Below are 22,245 nucleotides of genomic sequence, written 5' to 3'. Positions count from 1 at the left end.
TGTCGTCCGCGGAGCTCTGCGTCGGTTCCTCGGTTACATCCCGGGGCATGACGGCGCAGTGCCGACCGCGGTGCTCCTCCTCGCGGCTGGAGCCATATGTCACGAGAGGGACAGCGCTGCCGACCCGAATCCCGCCGGACTGAGCCGACTCCCGTCAGAGAGAGGAGCTGCCGAGCCGCGCCGAGCCGTGCGTCCTGCTGCGGGACAGGTGTGGGCCAACTGGAGCTTTACCTCCAGATGTGTTTGTTTGTGCGCGTGTTGTGTGTGTGTTTATATGTGTACGTGTATGTGTGTATGTTTATGTGCGTTTGTTTGTGTGCGTGTGTGTGTTTGCGTGCGTATGTGTGTGTGTGTGTACGCGTGTGTTTGCGCGCGAGTGTGTGTGCGTGTGGTTGTGTGTGTGTGTATGTGTGTGTTCGTGTGTGTGTGTGTGAGACTACAACCCGCAGGGTGTCATGTGGCCCCTCCTCCATCACACTCCCTTTGCTGGCTACATGTTTAGTTCACAACATTCTGAAGTTCTTCCCAGCAGTGAAGGAGATGTGATGGCAGAAAGAATGAATTCATGAGCCACTTTTTAGCCACCAGGATGATAGCAGTGCATTCATAACACATCCATATTTCCATAAGTTATTTACCAAATTCTACTGTGCCGTGCAAACAGCGCTCCTATGTTGCGGTGCTTCTTATAATGATTTCATAATATGTTGATTTTATATTTTTTATAATTTAATTGTCAAATTTTAATTTGTTTTAATTCCCCAAAATACGTGTTTGAATATATTTAATATTTCAAGTGTTGCGCATAGCTCTCATCCAAAAAAAATGCGTTTTATGTAAATTTGAGTGAGAAAAAATAAGCAGGTTGTTGAAGAAGATGCCCCCCTCTCCAAAATATAAAATGTGATGTTAATGTTCCTTAAAATGCCTGACTTCGACTAAACCGACTTGTATCTGGGGTTGGTGTATACGCCAAACAAATAATTTGTATATGTACACAATAAATAATCTCTGCCCAAGCAAACTGTCGGCTCAGACGAAAAGAGCCCGACGGTCTCAGGAACACATTTCCGAGCACTGGTGTGCAACCCTCAATCCTGTGTGACTTATCAAGATTGTCTGGGACTCAAATACAACTCCCGTCCAGCCTTTTAAACCCCGCTCTCCTGATTGTGGCCTTCCAGTCAGGAACACCCCTCCACCCCTCCACCCCTCTCTCCTCCACAAAAGCATCTCCAGCAGCCCCCCAAGCCAAGAACAAAAGATTAAAACACCCTCTGAAGGCTGCAGCTCCTTCTATGGGCTGCTGGAAGACCACAAACCCGCCACCCTCCGCCGGCCAGCGTGTCCTCTCAGCTTGAAAGACTGTCTAATGTGTGTGTGTGTGTGTGTGTGTGAGGGGGGGGGGGGGGGGTGAAGGAGATCGGGGCTGGAGAGGCCTGGCAGGGGCAGCGGGGCGGTAGACAGTAGCTCAGAGGGGCACCGGGAAGTGACCTGGAACGCACCTCTCCTCTCCGAGCACACGTTCATGACTAACCTGCTCAGTGAGGTGCGTCTGCTGCAGGAGGACCACCTGCCACAGCTGGAGGAACCAAAGATACTTGGACAAACTTGGGAACAACACAGGGGGGGGGGGGAAATACACCCAAAATATACCGGTAACCTCAACTTTTGAACTTCCAACCAGGGTGGAATTACATTCACCACACATCAAAGCGACGGGGTCACCTTCATCCTTCTCGTTATGTTCTCTCGTCTACAACTATTTTTTTCAAACACGTCACTTTTCATGACTTTTTTTGTATTCATAATGTTGTCAGGCCATGTGCAGGAGGATGTGAAGGGACTGCTTTCTGTTTCTCATCCAAGTTCGGATCATATTCAGAATATGAGACGTTTGCATGAAACATATTGGTTATTTCACAATAATATTCAGGTCTTTAACTCCTCAACACTAAGACACTAGCATGGAAACACACTCAGTCATTATTGAGATGACAATCAGAGTTATGTAGAATATAATTACTTTTATTGGCCAAGATCTTTGCAGGTATACGTGTAAGTAATGCAATACATGTTACACATGTGTGCTGGGTAAGATGTGTATTAGAAAGCAAATGTAATGTCCTCCTCTCCTATTGAACCCTTACCTGGCCATGTTTGGCCTGGTTTTGATCATTTACATATTTCCCTCAGTGGGAAAATCAACATGAGATGGAAACTAGCTTGAAATAAGTCGCCCATCACAGGAAACATCACACTGCACACTATCTTTATTCCACCAATGCAATTGTGGATTATATTACCATAAAACAGTATGTTTGTGATGACTTGTGCAATTATGTTCTGCTCTTTGTATCCAATCATGCCGTTACGGTCTTTCACTTGGAATCCCATTGATTTTCAGTTGTCAAATTCTGATACAATAGCAACAGTGAAGCCAGAGCTTCAATTCATTCAACCATGGAGACTTGAAACTGTCGCAGGTAGAAAATCAAATTCAAGACTTTGGCGAATCCAAGACCATATTCTTTGTGCCTGTTGTGTTTGTGTCCTCTATCTGACCTCTGCTCTCCATGAACATATATGTCTGGGCTGCGACAGCAGAGGTCGCGGCCCCCAGCAGGGAGTCCTAACCTCAGCCTGACCACACCCACAGAGTCCATCCTGCCACAAAAGAAAACACCGGCTCAGACGGAGAGCAGCATTTGACTTGCAAACAGACCAGTGGAGAGGGGTCTGAAGGCCCACAGTGTTTGATATGCAAACGGAAAAGAATAGTGATTCCAACCTAAACATTTATAGATTTTCACGAAAAAACAATACTTCATAAAAGGAGACTGGAGACCATGATCACAGCTCTAGTGCTGCCTCTTCCCCACTCACTACCCCCCTACTTCTGCCCCACTTCTACTTCTTGTCTTTTATTTTGTTGCCCCAGTAAACATTGTAAACATGTGTTTATGGTCTCAATCTCTAGTTGATGATGTTCATTTAGGAAATGATGGTCCATGAAGAGTCAAGGGGCAGGACTACTGTGGTTGACAGGTTGCTACCATGGCGTTGTCCAGTCTTAGAGTTGTTATTTTTAGTTCATCAAAGTTAATTGTAGCATTTAGGTCACCTACAAATGTCTTATTCAGCATTTGGTTGTACTACACTCCATCCTCTTGTTCCACTGCTGGTTGCACAAAAACAAGATGGAGACAACCAAATGCCAACCTCGAGGCTTCACAGTCTACCAACCAGCGACTACGTCCACGACTACATTTACAGTGTATGCTCGCCCCATCTGACCTGTGAAAGTTTGAGCATCGGCCGCGTCCATGACAAGTGAGACATCTTAATCAGCGGAAAGATAGCGTGGCACGGTTGCTGAGCGACAAGCCGGTAATCAGACTTTGAGTTGAGATTGTTGTTCTGTGAACTTTCAAGCCCGAATCGTCCTTATTTTCGACTGATTCGGTTCAAGAATACGTTGATTTGATCTCCTGTAGGGGAGGGCTTTCAAACCGTGACCATACCGACAGAAGAATTCAACATGGGGGATAGGCTCCTCTTCATCATTCAAACTGACATAATGAGTATATAATTACATCAAAACTTTGCCTCGGGCCGCTTTGAATTCTTGAGAGCTACTTTCCATCAACATATTTCTTCCTACATCCACCGTGAGTGAGTTATACCTTCCATCTTTGACCGACTCGAGGCCCTCGCTTCTCATCCCACGATGTGACTGACCGGCTGCACCTGATTAGTTTCCCATAACTCTTTACCCAACACAGAGCAGGACATCATCAATCCTTTCCTCCACACTTCCCAAAGGATATAATTAACTTTTACTCGCAAGCAGAATGATGGGTTAACCCTTCATAAAGGAATTGATGGCTGAAATAATGTTCATTTCAATACCCTTTTAAACATAGTTTAGCCCCGGCTGGTATGATGTTTTTCAGGCGTATGGTTATCAGCTGCACAAACAGTGTGTGAGCGCGGAATGAATAATGTAGAGGAAATGGGATCGGGGAAGAGGTCACACAAACCTGCATGACCTCACCTTCTATCAAAGTCAGAGCTATTTCGACGCAGTTTTTGGTTGTAAGCCGCTACTTAACGTGCAACTTCGGAACCAAAAGCGATGCCTGTGCTTCATGGAGCAAAGTGGATGAATGGCGTAGAGATGCAAGCCAACTGCTAAGCACGACATGCTTCTTCATGGCCAATTACAACTGGCAACTGATGTTAAGGAGCAGGCAGGCACGGGCAGAAGCACCCTGACAAGATAACCCCTGATCATTCCCAAGAGTTGAATGTTACCCTGCAATCAGCACAGGCCCTGAGGTCAGGGCCCGCCACTGCTAGTCCTCCACCTCCCAGGATCTCAATTGGACTCTCCCTGTCTGATCGAGACACACCACTGCTCCTCCTATCAAGAAGTCTCATAACAGCTCTGAAGGACCCTTTTGTCATCAATTGTAATCGACCCCACGGGGTCCAGCCAGAGCCCAGGGGGTGACACAAGGTCACAGTTATCCTGGGTGGTCACGCATGGTTCTAACAGTGTCCTGCTGGTGGCAGCATGCAGGTCAGGACATCTGACCAGGCTCGCATTCCTGGGTCTCAGTTGGAGGATGTTGGACTCTTTCTCAAGAGCAGGGACTTTATAAAACACAATGAAACATGGAGCCATTGTCACAGGTGCTGCTTTGGTTTTCCATGATTCTTTACTTTGGGGAGATCTGGGTGCTGCTCAGGGTGACAGCAATTGGTGATAGATGATAGTCAATCAGGTACGTTCAGGGGTCACCAGTAGTGCTGAGAGATTGGTTAAGTAGTGTTATTTTGCATTACAGTCGGCCATTACAACATGTACAACAGCAGCAACCAGCCTTTTACGACTGCATCTCTATCCCCCAGGTGTACTTGCATGGACCACTGCTGAAATATACAAGTGAATGAATGCTAACCACTATTGACCCAGGTTCAAATGATAAAGGTTAATATTATAAAGATAGAAGTTGAAGCTACAGATGAGTGTGAACCAGCAGACGATGACATTAAGGAACGACAGTGTTCCTGTGAAGCCGGGTAGCTCTTTCTCACTGTAACAATTATCAAAAGGAAAAAGCACACTCAACATCACAACATCCTTAAAGGTTGTGGCAACCCAAAGGCCAGGCCCAGTTAGGCTCACACCTAATTCATTCTATGCTTGATGGGTGTTGATTTGTACTGTTTGACATATACAGAAATGACTACGCATGTTTTTTACTTAGACTTTGTACTGCAACGCATACTGAAAACACTAACTGTGTTTCAGTATGTGTTGTGTTTGCACTGCAAAGATAGCAAAATCAAGCAAACTTAAGTAAACTATTATCACCTCATTTATTTAATGTCGGAGAATAAACAGCCGCGGGAAAAGATGTGGACGATTCAAGAGGATTTCATACACACAGCCAGAAACAAAGACAAAAACTAACCAAACATTTAGAAATTCTTTTTTTCAAAGCCCCTGCTGTTTTTTTTGCAGTAAGACAATAAAATGCAGCCACTGGTCTCATTCCACATTGACATGGAGCCCAGTGCTGCAAAGTGGAGCTGATTGTTAGCCCGTCAGTGTCCACTTGGTCAACAAAATGCAGAATTACTGCTTTTGCTTCTGCTTCAGAACACATTACGTCCCATGCACTGGGGTGCTACATGTTCCTGGTCTTGACGAAAAGTTAGTGTTTCTTTGGAAATGAGGCGGTGATGTTTTATGGATACAGAGTCATTTATATAGTAGCACTTGGGAGTTTAAACATACAGAAAACCCCTGCCTTCACATCTGCAAACTGCCCCGTCTAAAGAGCATGTGTGAGTGAGACGGAGAGATCAAGGGAGAGGGTCACTTAGCAGTCACTCTCGGTTCGTCTCTTGTCAATCAAAGTTATGGAAATGTCATAAACAGATGGCTGTGTCTGAAACGACCCGGTTGCTAGAAGTTGGAGCGAGTGTGTGTGTCGACACCAAGATGACGTCTTATCGAATTGACCGCTGTATAAAGGCTTCATGGCCAGGTGGATGATGGGTTCTTTCATCAGGTCAACTCTCCCGCTCCGCGAGATTATAACAAATTGAGGAACATACAGGGGAAACGGCAACACAGTCGTACAGCAGTTTGTGAAATAGTCACAAAATGTCATCAATTGGTTGTGCGTAAAAAAGATCATGAATTGTCTGTATTTTTTCGTGTCGCTTGGAAACACTTTTTTCAAAAAATGTATTACGATTGAGGCAACACAACTTAGATCTCGGTTATTTCTCTATGTACAGTTAGTTATATATTAAAAATGTGGCAATAATTTGTGTGTCCAAACAAAAAAGGTCCTAATTTACTTTCCATGAGCATTATTTTTGTCCTGAGCGACACTTACAAAGAATGAAAAGACAGTTTGTGTTCATGTACACAAAACAAATATATTGAAAACGAAGTTTAAGAGCGGCTCACCACAGTCCTCTGATTATCCCTTCCAGTGTTTCTCACACAAAAGCATTTTTAACTAGAATGGGCACTCGGTAGAGCGCATACCTTCTTATATCACAAGATTGGGCATTGAATTATGAACATGTTGGCATTAGTTGCATGCCAATTGGATAAAAATTGACAGTGCTATGGTAAAAAGAAGATTTTTACCTTTTCATGACCTTGACCTTTGACCCGATCGATCCCAAAGTCTAATCAAATGGTCCCCTGATAATAACCAATCATCCCACCTAATTTCATGCGATTCAAGAAGATGTTGACCTTTTTCATGACCTTGACCTTGACCTTTGACCCGATCAATCCCAAAATCTAATCAAATGGTCCCCTGATAATAAACAATCATCCCACCAAATTTCATGCGATTCGGTTTACAACTTTTTTTGTTACGTGAATAACACGCATACAAATAAATAAATAAATAAATACACGGCGATCAAAACATTACCTTCCGCATTTTCAATGCGAAGGTAATAATCTTATCCTAGTCTTGTATGTACAAGTTTTCCGAGCTGAACTCGGAAGCAAACCTGCTTTCAACTGCTCAAATGTGTTTGGACCTGATGCTGCACGTTCTTGTGATTCAATTCAAAATGGCCTTCTCTTTGTACACGGTGTGAAACAGGAGGAGCTGAAGACTCACAGAGGCTCAGGAGAAGCATGCAGAGTCCACAGCCCCACAGCTAGTTTCAACCTAGGAATGGAAGTCCAGTGAAGCGAGCCAACACTTCAGCGTTGATCAAACACATTCCGGTCGATAGAGATAGCGGTAAAACCAATGAGAACAAGCCCACCCCTCAGAGATGGTTTTATGTCAAGTGAAGACAGATGCATGGATTCCATCTGCAGGAGCCCCCACGTGTCCCGCTGTGGAGCGCAGGTTTGTCACAGGGGAGATGCACTTGTCAGTGTAATAAAGGGGAATGCAACCTGAGCCTGGGCAGCCACACACTGCTGCAGACCGGAGCACCAGCTCCTGGATTAATTAAAACTAAACGATGGTCTGGGACGATCGGACCCGGGTCAGGTTGCACAGATGAAAAAGGGGACTGAGTGAGATGAACTGGAGCCGGGCTGGTCCCCGCCGCTCGGTATGTGACTGCTGTCCAACGGCGTCCCCACCGTTCCCATGTTGTCATACTCAGGCCACCTACAGAGTAGTGAGGAGCTTCTGTTTGTGTGTAGTCACCCAGTGACCCCCTCCTAAAAAACACACAGCCTGAGAAGACGTCCAGGTCAAGGACCCTCTTTTAATAGTGGCCACCTGCTCACTCCGTCCACAGCAGGGCTGTGTGTGATCTCACACCGTCTAAATCTGTATAACTGCAGCGCTACAGAGCCAGGATGAAGGCTGTTAGTTTCACGAGTTCGTTGTCTGGTAGACATCCTATAAAACGTGTCATCGCTCGCAGCGTGACGTATGGCGCTCATGCTACAATGTGCATGTTGTTCAGCGGATTAACAGCATCCAACCCCTTTAACGTGCATCAGGACTTTATTAAATGGTATCTACAGTTCTGTTGTGTGAAAACTGCAAACATTACAAGACAGCCAGTTGTGTGGTGTGCAGTGGCCACGCTTGACAACTCTGAATACCATGGAGTGTGAACTTGCCAGAGATCGCAGGTTCCACCACAGAGGGGTCGTTCCGAAGGGCCCATTGCTGCGAACATGCTGGGAAGAACTTTCGAAGGTCTCCTCCGTGTGTCGTTTCAAGAGGATATTGAGCTGGGGAATATGGAACCCGAGACACAAAGAACCCTGGAGACATAGAACACTGGGAAGATTTTTAAAAAAAACAGGTAACATTGAACCTTGGGAACATAATACCCGGAGAACAGAACCCGGGGAACTACAAACCTCGGGGCAAAGCGCCCTGCGGAACTAGGACCTTGGGAACATATCATTCTGGGGACATAGAACCCAAGGAACACAGAACCCTAAAGAGATAAAAACCCAGGGACATAGAACCCCGGGAACAAAGAACTTTGGGGAAATAGAACCCTTGTAACATCCCGGTGGTCCCATGTGTGTAGCTGTGTGTCTTCTGATTGGTCCGTTCCTTTAGCTGCTCTCTACAGACTCACTGGAGATGTGAGGCTCTTTCCTCTTCCTCTCTTTCCTCACAAGAAGAGACGTCATTTCAAATAATCGATTCACTCGTTTTTGTTCAGCTTCAATAACAAAATAACCAAACAAAATGTTTGATGAATAAATCTGTAAAAAGGTAATCATATACATTATTTATCATTTCTGCTTGCAATCCTCTTATTTCATGTGTTTTTATGTTACATCTTTAATCCTTAATGTTGTGGCGTAAATGTAATTTATCGGGCGGAACAACCATTGCCGTCCTCTTTGATAACCTTCTTTTTTTTACACCTCCATTCTCCCTATGGTAGCTGTGTATTTAGCGGCACATTGCAATGCATTGTGGGTTAGGCAAAGTCGGCAGCTAATGCTGACATTTACGCAAAGGGTTCATAAAGGGCTCAAAATATCTGACAGCCCTCAAACACTCGGTGATGTGACAGTGGGACAGAACTAAACCCTCAAGGACTTAGCAGAGCGCGTGAGGGTGGAGACTGGGATTGGGCCAGAGTGTTCAGCTGCCTTCAAACAGTACACAGGAAGTCACAGAAAAAGTGACTTCCTGTTAGTTCCGATCTGCAGGCTACTTGTAGTTTACAGATCTTGTTTTGAGTTTGAGTTTGAGTTTAATTTATTTCGATCAGCAAAATATACAACAATCAGAAATCAACAAAAGAAGAAAGTGGCTGATCGAAAGGGTCAAGGCTGAAGCTATCTAGCTTATAAGTGCCCTAACCTATGGTTTCTCACAAAAACTTATTTCAAAGTTTTCATTACCTTCGCATTGAAAATGCCGGAAGGTTATGTTTTGATCACCGTGTATTTATTTATTTATTTATTTGTATGAGTGTTATTCGCAAAACTCAAAAAGTATTGAACCGAATTGCATGCAATTTGGTGGGATGATTGTTTATTATCCGGGGACCAGTTGATGAGATTTTGGGATCGATCGGGTCAAAGGTCAAGGGTCATGAACAGGTCAAATCTTCTTGAATCACATGGAATTTGGTGGGATGATTGGTTATTATCCGGGGACCATTTGATTAGATTTTGGGATCAATCGGGTCAAAGGTCAAGGTCAAGGTCATGGAAAGGTCAACATCTTTTTTTTACCATAGCACGATACATTTGTGTCCAATTGGCATGCAACTAATGCCAAAATGTTCATAATTCAATGCCCAATCTTGTGATATGCGAAGGTATGCGCTCTACCGAGTGCCCGTTCTAGTTTATTATGTTTTTGTAAATATATATTTATGTAGAAATGTGCGTGTAGTATCTAGGATATCTTTTGTTCTTTTTATGTCAGCCTGTGAATTACATTGCTACTCGTTTGAATACATATGATATAAATAAGCTTTATTATTATCAACCACATTATATATGTTTTTAGGTTAAACCTGAGACTAATCGTAAAAAATCAAGCTTTAGGTATTACAGCTACAGAGAAAATAAGGAATTTATAAAACACGAGGTGTTTGCTGTGAAATATAAGATCCAATCAGCTCTCTGATGTTTCCCATCATGCACTGGGCCACGCAGTCGGTGGAGAGCTATTGCGGCGGCTGGCTCGTAGATCTCCGGTCGCCTCGCTCTCGTGAGATGATCGTTGACCATCAAGTCGGACACACATCTACCCAGGATGCATTGCGCTCTGATTGCCGGTGATCGATTCTGCACAAGACTGGCTCGTCTCCAACGAGCCGAATCTCCCCCCTGCTTTCCATGTGAGTGTCTCCTGATTGGTCATCCCTACACCTGCCCTCAATCACCTGCCCTCAATCACCTGCCCCTGCTTTCTCCCTCTGCCGACCCCACACATAGATGCTCCCTGCTTTCCCGGTTGTCGTGCCAGATGCTCTTTGTTATTCCTTGTGTGTCCATCGCCTTGCAGCATTATTTTTCTGCGTCAGCTTCATGGTCTTTTGACTCTGCATTACGCTGTTTTTGATCTTTGACTTCTCCCTGATGGATTTGTTTGCCCGGTATGACCTTTTCCTAGGTATGACCTTGTATGAACTTTTCCTAGTAAAAGGTCATGCCTTTTTGTCTCACCTCGTCTCCAGTGTCTTCCTCTGCTCTTGAGTATTTGCTCTACCTAAGAAATGTGATAACCCTGGGGAAATAGGAGCATGGAACATTAGGGGGATACAACCCCTTGGACATAGAACCCTGGTAACATAGAACTCTGGGGACATAGAACCCTGGTTACATAGAACTCTGGTAACATAGCACTCTGGTAACATAGCACTCTGGGGACATAGAACCCAAGGGAGATAAACAAAAGAGCCTGGAGACTTTGGACCTTAACTGAGGACCAGGTGTCTCTCTGGTTAGATCCCCTGAGTCCTTGAGTCCTCTTCTCCATTCCTCCGACCCACCAAGTTTGCAGAGATCCATCGTGACCCGTACAGAACGCCACCATGCAGTCACTCAGCGTGCTGCCCGGCATCCACTGCAGCGCTGCTGGATGAAGGCTCATATTGCCTTTAGCTAGAGCAGCTCAATCATTTCGGATGCATGTTGGATCAAGTTCACATGCTGGTTGTGACAGGGTTGTCCTAAAATACCTTGAAAACACATATCATGAAAACAAATATGGAGTTTGGAAAATGTGTTGATGTAAATCATAAACAATGTACAAAGGGACTTTCCTTAGTGTCACCATGTCCCCCTCTGCTCACATCCCTCTGCTGTCAGTCACCGATTACCTTCAAAGCTGGAAATCACTGAAGTGTGTTTTTTAAGATTATTTTAATAATCAGCCTCCTCCCAGTAGGCAGAGTTAGTTTAAGGTCATGCTGGATTATATTTGTACGTGAAGAACCAACACATGGGTTGAAATAATAATGTTTATACAACACCCATTCAGTGTATCCCCCAACAATTCAATTCAATTCAATTCAGTTTATTTGTATAGCCCAATTTCACAAATTACAAATTTGTCTCGGAGTGCTTTACAATCTGTACACATAGACATCCCTGCCCCAAAACCTCACATCGGACCAGGAAAAACTCCCAAATAACCCTTCAGGGGGAAAAAAAGGGAAGAAACCTGGAGGAGAGCAACAGAGGAGGATCCCTCTCCTAGGATGGACAGATGCAATAGATGTAATGTACAGAAGGACAGATTTAGAGTTAAAATACATTCAATGAATATGACAGAGTGTATGAATAGTTCATAGTAGGCATATTCCACGATGGAGACCTCCACGATCCATCAGGCAGATGGCGTGGGGAGGAGGAGGGCGGAGTCTCAACAGGACAGTGGCGTAGTCATGAGCAGGAATTTACGACCCAGACGATCCATCAGGCAGATAGGCTCTATGCTGCCTCATAGGGACCGATGACCCCATGAGACGTAAAGTCAAAAGGACTTCCGGGGAGAAAGCAGAGTTAGTAACGTGTGATTGAGAGATGAAAATTCATCCTTAAGGAGAGAAAAAGAGGAGATAGGTACTCAGTGCATCCTAAACGCCCCCGCAGCTATAAGCCTATAGCAGCATATCAAGGGGCTGGACCAGGGCAAACCTGATTCAGCCCTAACTATAAGCTCTGTCAAAGAGGAAGGTCTTAAGTCTACTCTTAAACGAGGTGACTGTGTCTGCCTCCCGGACTGAAATTGGAAGCTGGTTCCATAAAAGAGGAGCTTGATAACCAAAGGCTCTGGCTCCCATTCTACTTTTTAAGACTCTAGGAACTACAAGTAGTCCCGCATTTAGTGAGCGAGCTCTAGTGGGGCAATATGGTACGACAAGCTCCTTAAGATATGATGGAGCATCACCAATCAAGGCTTTGTAGGTTAAGAGAAGAATTTTAAAAGTGATTCTTGATTTTACTGGGAGCCAGTGCAGAGCAGCTAGTGCAGGAGTGATGTGATCTCTTTTCTTAGTTTTAGTGAGAACACGAGCTGCAGCATTCTGGATCAACTGAGGGACCTAAGAGATTTATTCGAGCAGCCTGCTAATAAGGAGTTGCAGTAATCCAGTCTCAAGTAACGAACGCGTGAACCAATTTTTCTGCATCTTTTTGAGACAAGATGTGCCTGATTTTTGAAATATTACGTAGATGAAAGAATGCAGTCCTTGAGATTTGCTTTACGTGGGAGTTAAAGGACAAGTCCCGATCAAAGATAACGCCAAGATTCTTTACAGTGGTGTTGGATGCCAGGGCAATGCCGTCTACAGAATCCACATCACCAGACAAGAGAGCACCGCCATGCAAGAGGCTGTGGTGATGGTGAGGGGTCCAGGGTCTGCCATCAACAACATCCTTTCTCTCCCTTCACTCCATGTGAACATCTGTGCTCCGATTGCTCAATGTCACCAACATGTTGTCGAGGTGGTCAACCTAAGAGAGGTTCTTTTTCTCAGGGTGTCCTGAGGAGTCCCACATGCTGCGTCACACCACATGGGATGGAACCTGCTCCTGTCTCGCCTCTCACTCCTTCTCGTTGCTGACGCCCCACATCTGTCTGTCGGGTCAGAACATTATCGGCCGACATTGTGTTGTTCCCGCGACAGAGGTTTGATTACAATGTTATCTCAAATCACATTAAGCTTTTATTCTAAAAACAAAGGCAGCTTGAGTAGATTCAATTTCAAAGATTAAGTTCTGCAATCTACTCGTTATAAACTTACATGTTACCATATAAATCTAAATTAAAGCTTTATTTGTTATTTGACTGTCAAGGACCCTATAGGTGGTGATGCGTGGAAGATCATATTTCTTTTCTTACAATTTTTAAGAACATATATTCAGTCTCAATCATTGAATAATGTAGTGTGTATGGCACAGGGCCATCTTCATAACGAGTTAGGGAACATCCAAACTGACCAATAAATGGTGAAGACTAGCAGTTCCCAAGGTGTCCTTCAGCGGTCCTATTCAGAGTATTTCATTTTGTGAGAATTCATTTTTCATAACTTCAAAATCACTAATCTTTTCATTAAGCTGATAATATTAGACAATTCAAATAAGATTTCCCTACATACTGTATTGTTCCTCATTACACTTTAGTCTTGGGAAATGATTTCCTAAACTGAAGAATTGCTGAATTTTGCACCTGACAGAAATTACTGATGCATGTGCTTAGTAAATATTCTCGGTTTTGCCAGATAACAATTTCATAAAAATCTATCTGGTAGCAGAAGGATCAACGATAAGAGCTGCAGAGTGGTGCGAGATACTGGCCTATTATTATTTTTATTATCATTTTATTTGAAACTAAAGAACAAGGACTCCAAGACTTCAAGACGATCTGATTTAATTGTACTCTTGAGCGTCAGAGAATGTTGTAGCTCCAAGACATAAATCTGTCTAAAGTTAAATATTTGATGACTGACTGTCGGGTTAACTGAGTCACTGTTAACACAATGTCGGAGATCTGGGTAAAAAGATTTGTAAAAGACCAAAGGAAATTAAATATTATATATATATATACAGTATATATATATATATTATGGAAACATATTTAAAACAAAGTTATATATTTAAAACAAAGATATATATATATATATTTAAAACAAACATATATATATATAAAACAAAGACATATATATATATTTGTTTTAAAGATTTTTTCATAATCTTTAAAACCAAAAGATATATATATCTTTGTTTTAAAGATTTTTCCATAATTACTGCGCTTATGAGATGTTAATTTGAGAAATGTGCAGTATTCCTGACATCCAGGGGGACTCTGTGACGACAAGTGGTTTCACTTAGCTTGTTTGTCTTCACTAAGTGGTCTTTACAAGTGTGAGATGACTCCGACTTTACTCGCCTCAACACACCGAAGCCCTCATGTTTACCTTCATTCTCTCATCAACAGCTGACTACTGCTCATGACACAGCAGCTGGATACTGGGACTGGAGCTCAGATGTGCAGTTCATGCAGCCTCACTCACACACACACTCACACACACACACACACACACATCCTCATCGTGCTGGCTCCGGAATGCCAGAAAAACACCTTTGTCCAAACTATCGGATACGTTAAATCTAATGCAGGAATCAAGGAAACAAAGAGATATCCATTAAATAAGGTCTTACCAGAGGAAGAGGAGAAGAACAAATGTAAAAACCTATCACTCACACTTCAGCTGAGCTGCGGCTCTTGTATCACATGACTGGGTGTTGGTGTTTGAACATTATCTGCTGGGCTGTTACTGCAGCGCACATATCTATGTTGATTAACACATTTATAAAGTACATCTGAAATGACTTTTGAATGTCTACGGTTGTCCTTTTTCTCAAAAACACAATCTTACACTTTGAACGATTCTTATGCCACATGTTAGAAAAAGAAAACGACAGACGTTAAGAATACAGCATCACTTATATCTTTATTATTTAATACGTTCTTTTGCACAGCCTACAATAAATATATGAATACTTTGGCTCGAGCATCTGACCAGCGTCAAGTCCACAAAAACCGACAGCGAGGTGAGCACACACATTGCCAGAGGGCACAAAGCAACACAAACAAATTTCACGAGACAGTTGATTTGAGTGAATAAAGTGATAGATTCATAAAGCTCAATTCATGTCTTTAATAACACCGACTGTGTCTGATGTCTGGGTGCCTGAGAAAGCAGCCCTGGGCAGGGCCGAGTGAAGAGATTGTGGGGGACGTTTTGGTGTTGGGCATTGATTAGAAGAGCGAAAGATCACAGTGAGTTTGAAGCCAGCATCAGCACAACACTGCTCAGGCCACAGCAACGCCAAACCGGCATCCGGCGCACCTCAAGCCATTTTTGGATGGTAGGATCCCTGCTGCCTTCATGTAAAACATGCTGGCTTGTGTCGTAATAATACATCAGGTTTATATAGCGCTTTTCAAAAACACAAGATTCTAATGAGGGACTCTTAGATTGTCGACAATGCGATGGCTTTTTTGATGTGGTTTTGGAAAGAGTTCCGGAGAGGAGGCGACCGCTGTAAACACCCCGTCACCCCAGTTTTGATGCTTGGTTTTCAAAAGTTGCAGGAGGTTGAAATCAACGGACCTGAGGCCTGGGGAGGGAGCGGTGCTGATGGAAGAGGTCAGACAGGTCAGGGGAAGCCAGGTTGTCGAGGGCCTTGTTACGTGACGGAGGTGGAGGAAGGCTGTTTGGGTAATGTGCTTGACATGGGGCAGCAGTGATGGTCTTGGAGGAGAGGTAAAGTTAACATCAGCATAACAGTGCAACTGAAGGCAATAGCGGTGGAGGATCTGTCATGTGGGAGCGTGTAGAGGATGAAGAGAAGGGGACCAAGCACTGGACCCTGGGGGACACCATGGGTGACTTAGAGGGGTCACAATGACGAGAAAAGCGCTATATAAATGCTGTCCCAACACAGCCTCAGGGTTTATGGAACATTTGATTTGATGACCATAATGATAATAGTCATTTGTATCTCAAACTGACTTCATGTTTGGGCTTCACCTTGACCTTGTCACAACGCGTTGCTCTGATAACAGCCGGAAAATAATTCAGTGTGAGCGTTGAAGAATTAGAAAATTCCAGACGTGTCAAATCCCCCACAATTAAATCCAGCTAACCTGTGTGACGAGCAGGTTTGTGATATGATTCACACATCAGTCATGCAAGCAGATCAATTCGCCCGACCTAAAGTTGGAAACAGATGCGATCCAGTCGACATTCTTAACAGGGCACCAAAATACACGTTATACTAGTTATTAAATAAACTTAATAATTAAAGTAAAGAACAATATCAATTTACCAGCTGATTCCACACTTTAGAGCGACAGTGTATGTGTTAGGACAAAGTTAAGAGCAAATTAAATGCATCTTATCATAAACATTAGTGAAGCCAATAAATATGTACATTCCCGGGGGGATTCCTGCACTTCCTGCTGCGGGTCGGGTCGTAGTGCCACGCTGCCTCGCGAGGAACAAACACAGTGTGACTCTTCTGCATCTGTCGAGTAGTCAGTGTGGTGAGCTGTCAGTATTTAGGAGGAGACTATATAATATGTCATCTCTTTTATGTTTGAATTTTTTTAATTGTGCAAATAAACTTGAACGGTTTTCATGCGTTCTCCAGCCTTCTCGCTTCATACTGATACATACTTCTTACACACATGTTGCTCTGATATCGAGTGGCTCTACCCACGGGTGTCTGGTCCAGGACGGTGGGATCACGCAGTGTGCAGAGCACCCTGTTGAACGCAGAAACTGGAAGACATTTTTTTTTAAAAGTCAAAACGAGACGATACGTTTGACGCAGATTACATTCAGAGGTGTGAGCAGAAGGACACTTGTAGAGGTAAACTTGGCACAGGCTCAATACTTAAACCCAACATCTTCATCCTCCCCTCCGCAGCCTGCAGTCGTTCTCGTAGGAGGGCAGCCTGGACCCCATCACAGGGCACCAAATCCATGTGAATATACACTAACCTGCAACTAGGACGAGCTAAATACAGAGGCCAATTGCTTACAATATGTCAATATCCAACACTGGGGCAGTGTGTTGTCGTCAATGAGCCTCATTTAAAACCCTGTCCCTCTGCACTGACTGCAGTCTTATGTGACAGCTGCTGCTCTCTGCTGGGAACACGGCCGACAGAGCCTTGAGTTTCTCTCTCAGGCGCTGGAGCAGGTGGAAGGTGACCACAGTGCTGCGTCCATCCATCGTGATGCTGAGCGAGGACCATCAGCATCCCGCACCGCAGATCCCGTTGGTCAAGTCTTGGATGACTCCAGCCTTCACCAGCTTCAGCAGGAACTCCTTCTCTCTCGATATGTTGTGGGTCCAGGACTGCAGAGGAGACAGAGGAGCATGAGGATGGGACGGGAGGGGATTTATTTGCAGACAGCACACTAGACTTAGGTATTCTATGTTTGAATTCCCTTTTCAGCAAACTAAGCATAATATTGGTGGAATATCATCAAACAACGTTTTCTGGCGGGGCTTGGGATGGGGATGCTGGTTGGTTGATCTGTCTGCCTTTTGTAACCTTTACTTAAGGAAAACTGACCTAGATCAAACAAAACATTATGTTTAATTTAGCTGAAGCTTTATAAGAAGTGGACGTAGCCAAGAAGACAAGAATCAAGATAGTAACATTTCTTCAAGCCAAACTACAAAGTGCTATAAGTAAGTGCGACTGAAGTACTCTTTATTTTTATTTTTTATTCAAGCTATAGTCAGAAAAGATGTGTTTTTAGTTTGCAGTGGAAGATGTGGAGACTTTCTGTTGTCCTGATGTCAATGGAGAGTTCATTCCACCATTAAGGAGCCAGGACAGAAAGGAGGACAGTCTCTGTTGAGTGGCCTGCCTCTAACTGGTGGGGGTTGTTATGGTGGAGAAAGGAGGAGACTTGGTTCAAGATAGCTCAGAAGAGAGACAGGTCTGTAGTTGTTGACTCTAAACGGGTTGAGGATGGGTTTCTTCAGGAGTTACATTTATTTTGTATAGCCCAGAATCACAAATTTGCCTCAGAGGGCTTTACAATCTGTACACATACGACATCCCTGTCCCAGGACCTCACATCGGATCAGGAACAACTCCCCAAAAAACGGCAAAAAAACTTTCAGGGGGAAAAAAGGGAAGGAAAGCTTCAGGAAAGAAACAGAGGAGGATCCCTCTCCCCGGATGGACAGCAATAGATGTCATGTGTACAGAAGGAAGCATTACAGAGTTACAACACACTCAATGAGTGACAGAACTTATGAATAATGAGTACTGGGCCTGGACCACGATCCATACCTCAACAACAATCCATGTAAACAGAAGGAGGAAGAGAGGGGGAGGGGCATTCGTAAAATAACTTTAGTTTTTCTTTCGTTTAACATGAGGAAGTTGCAGGTCATCCAGGTTTTTATGTCTATAAGACATGCTTGAACTTTAGCGACCTGGATGGTCTCTTCTGTCTTGATCTATAGCTATAATTGAGTATCATCTGCATAACAATGAACGTTTATGGAGAAAGACAGAAATGAAGTCTGCCTTGTGGTTAGCTGGCAGTTCCAGAGGCCCCGCCCCCTGTGAGGCGGTGGGTGTGTGAGGAACGGGTGGGATGGATAATAAAGGAGGGATTGCGGTAAAGGTGTGAATGAGTCTGAGGCCTCTAGTATCTAAGAGTTTATACATACACACAGGTATGGAAGGGAAACACATTCACAGAGCAATATTAGACTCAGCCACCCCCGAAGACTCCAACAAAAGACTCTGTCTTTATCCTCCGAGTCTTGACTCCAACAATACTCCTTTTTTAAAATCTTCCGAGTCTCCATACAACAATATTCACTGACACTGAAGCTGGCCCTTCCTGGTTTTACACCCGAGTTTACGATTAGCTCCAGCTGTGTCGACCCCACTCTCAGTGTAAGAGCCAAATGTTGTAGGTACATGTATGTGTTATGTATACACTGGGTGGCGCTGTTGAAGGTATTTTGTACACCTGTATTAATCACCATATTAATCACCATGTAATTGGCGACGGCAGGTGTTTTGACCCCGGAACGGGAAAAAGGTTTTGACCGTATCGCGGTGAGCTGGTAGTCTGTTTTGTACCGGACTGCACACCATTAAAACCTATCAATAACATTCAGAGTGGCGGCGGCAATTTGTCAGAAACAAACAGCAAGCAGCAGAAGACCAGAGCGCGTCAAACATCGAGCCGGAGGAACCAACAGGCCTCAGTAGCCCTAGGAGAGGACAGAGCTCCTTTAACACTCAGTTTGTTCTCAAGACAAAAGTAACGTTTCCCTTTTATCAAACAGTTCAGATAGGAAAAGACCTAATACAGCAGATACCATGGTATAGTACCATTAAAACTGTTTTAAAGAATGTATTTAGGTGCCAATTTGACCCGAATCAATATACCGTGTCCTTAGGATTAATTTGACCCCATTCAATGTTTAATGTCGGTGTTCTTTCGGTAGTCAACAAACAAACATAAAGTGCCTCACACTTAAACTTGGAAAACAATATTAATTCTAATAATTTTCTGGAGGTTTTAATTGCTGGCGTCAAATTGAACCCAAAGGGTAAAATATGTTAGTAAATATAAAGGTAACAGGAGGGTGAAACATTGAATCGGGTCAAAATGACCCTAAGGCGACAGGAGGGTTAAAGAATGTATTTAGGTGCCTGCTTGGCCTCAGTTTGTCACACATTATAAAGGTTGTTTTTTGTGTGTTTCCATGAGCAAAAGTTGAGGAGTGTACCTGTTGCTTTTTCGGTGGGTTCTAAACCGAGTTAAAACCCTACATTTTGTATCGACTGAAATGAGACCTTTTAGAAAAAAAGTCAACCTGAAAACTAAGCCGTGCAACTGACAACGTCTGTTTGGTTGCTGATGAAGATCTTTTTTCTTCTTTGGCAAAGTGTTAATTATTTAAGTCATAATTAAAATGGTGTCTCTTGCAAATGTTCTCATTTAATTGACCAACTCTCAGATAAAAGATCCTAAACATCGTGGCGTTGGTGTTTGCTTGGATCCGTCCATGTGGGCTAACGGAGGGCCGTAGAAATGAGCGACCTTCTCTCCCGTCTCCATTATACACGCCAGGGTGCAGGTGCCAAGCAGCTCTGTGCCTCTTGGAGCTGAAACACAAGTCCGTGGCAGTCGGTGAAAATAGGATGAAGGGGATTGCGTGTCCGTCTCAGTAACCTGGGCTCGGAGTGATTTATGAGCAGGCCGGGGACTGTGAGGCGCTGAAGTGGAGCGAGCGGGAGTTCAGACTCTGTATGTAGGGCGCCGTGACCGCTCTCAAAAACTGGCAACCTGCAACGTTGCTGCACGTGAGATTTTATACACAATCCAAGACCTCTACGCTGCACTCTGGGTAAATCCCTCCTGAGAGGCATTTCAGATGAGAGAAGAGGTCACAGTTCAGCGTAAACCTTTCGAAAACTAACAAATAGATGTTGGTCGACAGGTCAGTCAGAATGTTAACACATTGAGAGGGTTGTGATATTGTGTGGGAGTATTAAATCAATTAAGAGTAAACACGTCCCGGAAATAGTGGGCCCTGAGGTCGGAGGGGATGAGTCATCAAGTTGAAACTAATAGTACTTCACAAATGTACTACTATTGCGTAAAAAAAAAGACAAAGTGGCTCCAAGGTTTCAGCAGCTAATTCTCCTCATTTGAACATTTTAACGACAACAATACTGTATATTTAACAGGACAGCCTTTTTTAGACTCATCTGACCGTCTCATGCTGTGTTCACACTGCCAGTGACAAAAGGGACAGGCAGGTAAGGCCTGGTCAGTGTTGCTCTGGCGCTGGTTGACCTTTGTTGTGTCGCGGCAGGGCCGGAGTGGGGCCGCTTTTCAGAACCGGGAATTTCAGGCCCAAGACCGGCCCACTTTTTCCATGATAGTGGAAATTAGATAAATGAAGCAACAGTTCAGCTCTTACTATCAAGTATTTTTTTTTATTAATACCATGATTCAACAAATAATGTAAATGTTAAATAATAATCCACTTAAGATGAGAAGTTAACAAAAAATATTCCACTATTCCACAGGGATAGGTTGATAAATTAACAAAAGCAGAAATAAATAAATACTTATTTTCTGATTTGATGTCTGTAAAGCATTTGCTAAACTTGTGTAATATGTAAATAAAGTTGTTTAGCCTTTTATTGTTTTACATATGAAATGGAACAGGGTGAAATGAAACCATATGATTGGGGGACGCTGCAGTTTGAATGGACTTGGAGCCCGTTTTTGCAGCAGGCGGAAACCTCCTGTTCTGACAAGTGAAGCCAATGTGGAAGGGTCTTCAACCTGAATTCTCTCTACTGACCACTAGGGGGTGACTCCTGTGGTTGTATAGAAGTCTATGTTTCATGTGTTAAAGCTGATTGACAGGCCGTTGCGGCTCTACCGCGGCGTGGTCGCGTCGGTTTGTGGGTTGCAAAGCTAAAATGTTAACGGCTACTTGGGGCCTCAAAACAGTTGACATCACGATGGCTTCGTCCACTTCTTATAAACAGTTGGGCGACTCGTGGTGTGCAACATGCACCTCAAGTCAGTGTATCGTGCTTTATTCCCCAAACGGATCCAACTCAAAGGATTTAAACTGGGTTATGGATTACCAAAGACATTGGTTGTGTCCCATCTGGACAATCTGATGAGGCAGAAGGCTCAACGTGAAGAAGACCCATATGTGGTTAAAGTTCAACCGAGAATGCGATCACCGGAAAAAGGTGCACTTTAAGAGGAACAAAAGACTCACAGATGTACTGAGAATCAAACAATTGGAATTGATTTCGAGAAATGTGACACATGGACCCTTCACAGAGACCCCACCAATCACCTCTTTGATGGCCACCATTCTGATCTTCTCGTAGTAGTGCAGAGGGGCGTGGGGGGTGCTCATGTTGTAGCCGAATCCAGCCACCGCTACTTCATCACAGTTATGAAGGGCCATCGTTATGGCGACCGTCCCCAGGGTCGGAATATTCTGGAGAAAGAAAAACATAATGTGTTTGAAAGGGGGCCATGATTTAGATCACAGAACATGTGGAGCATGTAGTGACCGGCGTTATTTGAACTGTTCTCGTTATTGTGTGGAGATCTTACAGATGTGAAATCTGAAGAATGGTACTATTTATAACAGCCTAATGGTCACATGTTGTTTTCAGACTGTTCGGGGCC

At 43.9% G+C, this 22,245-nt stretch overlaps 1 protein-coding gene and 1 long non-coding RNA gene across 6 annotated transcripts in view; one reads left to right on the top strand and one right to left on the bottom strand.

Moving 5' to 3' along the window:
• On the top strand, positions 1 to 14,846 carry LOC130193854 (uncharacterized). 3 transcript variants are annotated; one of them, XR_008831717.1, is made up of 5 exons: positions 1 to 208; positions 10,160 to 10,344; positions 12,772 to 12,856; positions 12,991 to 13,142; positions 14,451 to 14,846. It is a non-coding gene; the product is annotated as an uncharacterized LOC130193854 (long non-coding RNA). The 3 variants fall into 3 exon arrangements; XR_008831716.1 differs by lacking the exon at positions 12,772 to 12,856; XR_008831715.1 differs by lacking the exons at positions 1 to 208; positions 10,160 to 10,344 and having other exon boundaries at positions 12,619 to 12,856.
• A 102-nt stretch (positions 14,847 to 14,948) lies between these two features.
• st3gal3a (ST3 beta-galactoside alpha-2,3-sialyltransferase 3a) overlaps positions 14,949 to 22,245 on the bottom strand; it is a 33,369-nt gene continuing 26,072 nt past the window's right edge. For all 3 annotated transcript variants that reach the window (XM_056414640.1, XM_056414642.1, XM_056414641.1), the window contains 2 exons: positions 21,905 to 22,051; positions 14,949 to 17,386 (listed from right to left, as the gene is read on the bottom strand). In XM_056414640.1, coding sequence (XP_056270615.1) covers positions 17,282 to 17,386; positions 21,905 to 22,051 — 252 coding nt within the window. In that variant the 3' untranslated portion in view covers positions 14,949 to 17,281. The remainder of the gene's footprint in view (positions 17,387 to 21,904; positions 22,052 to 22,245) is intronic.

Source organism: Pseudoliparis swirei, chromosome 5 (genome assembly GCF_029220125.1).
Source record: "Pseudoliparis swirei isolate HS2019 ecotype Mariana Trench chromosome 5, NWPU_hadal_v1, whole genome shotgun sequence".
NCBI classification, from domain to species: Eukaryota; Metazoa; Chordata; class Actinopteri; order Perciformes; family Liparidae; genus Pseudoliparis; species Pseudoliparis swirei.
Note: the sequence above shows the minus strand (reverse complement) of the source record. Positions and strands in the feature narration are given on the sequence as shown.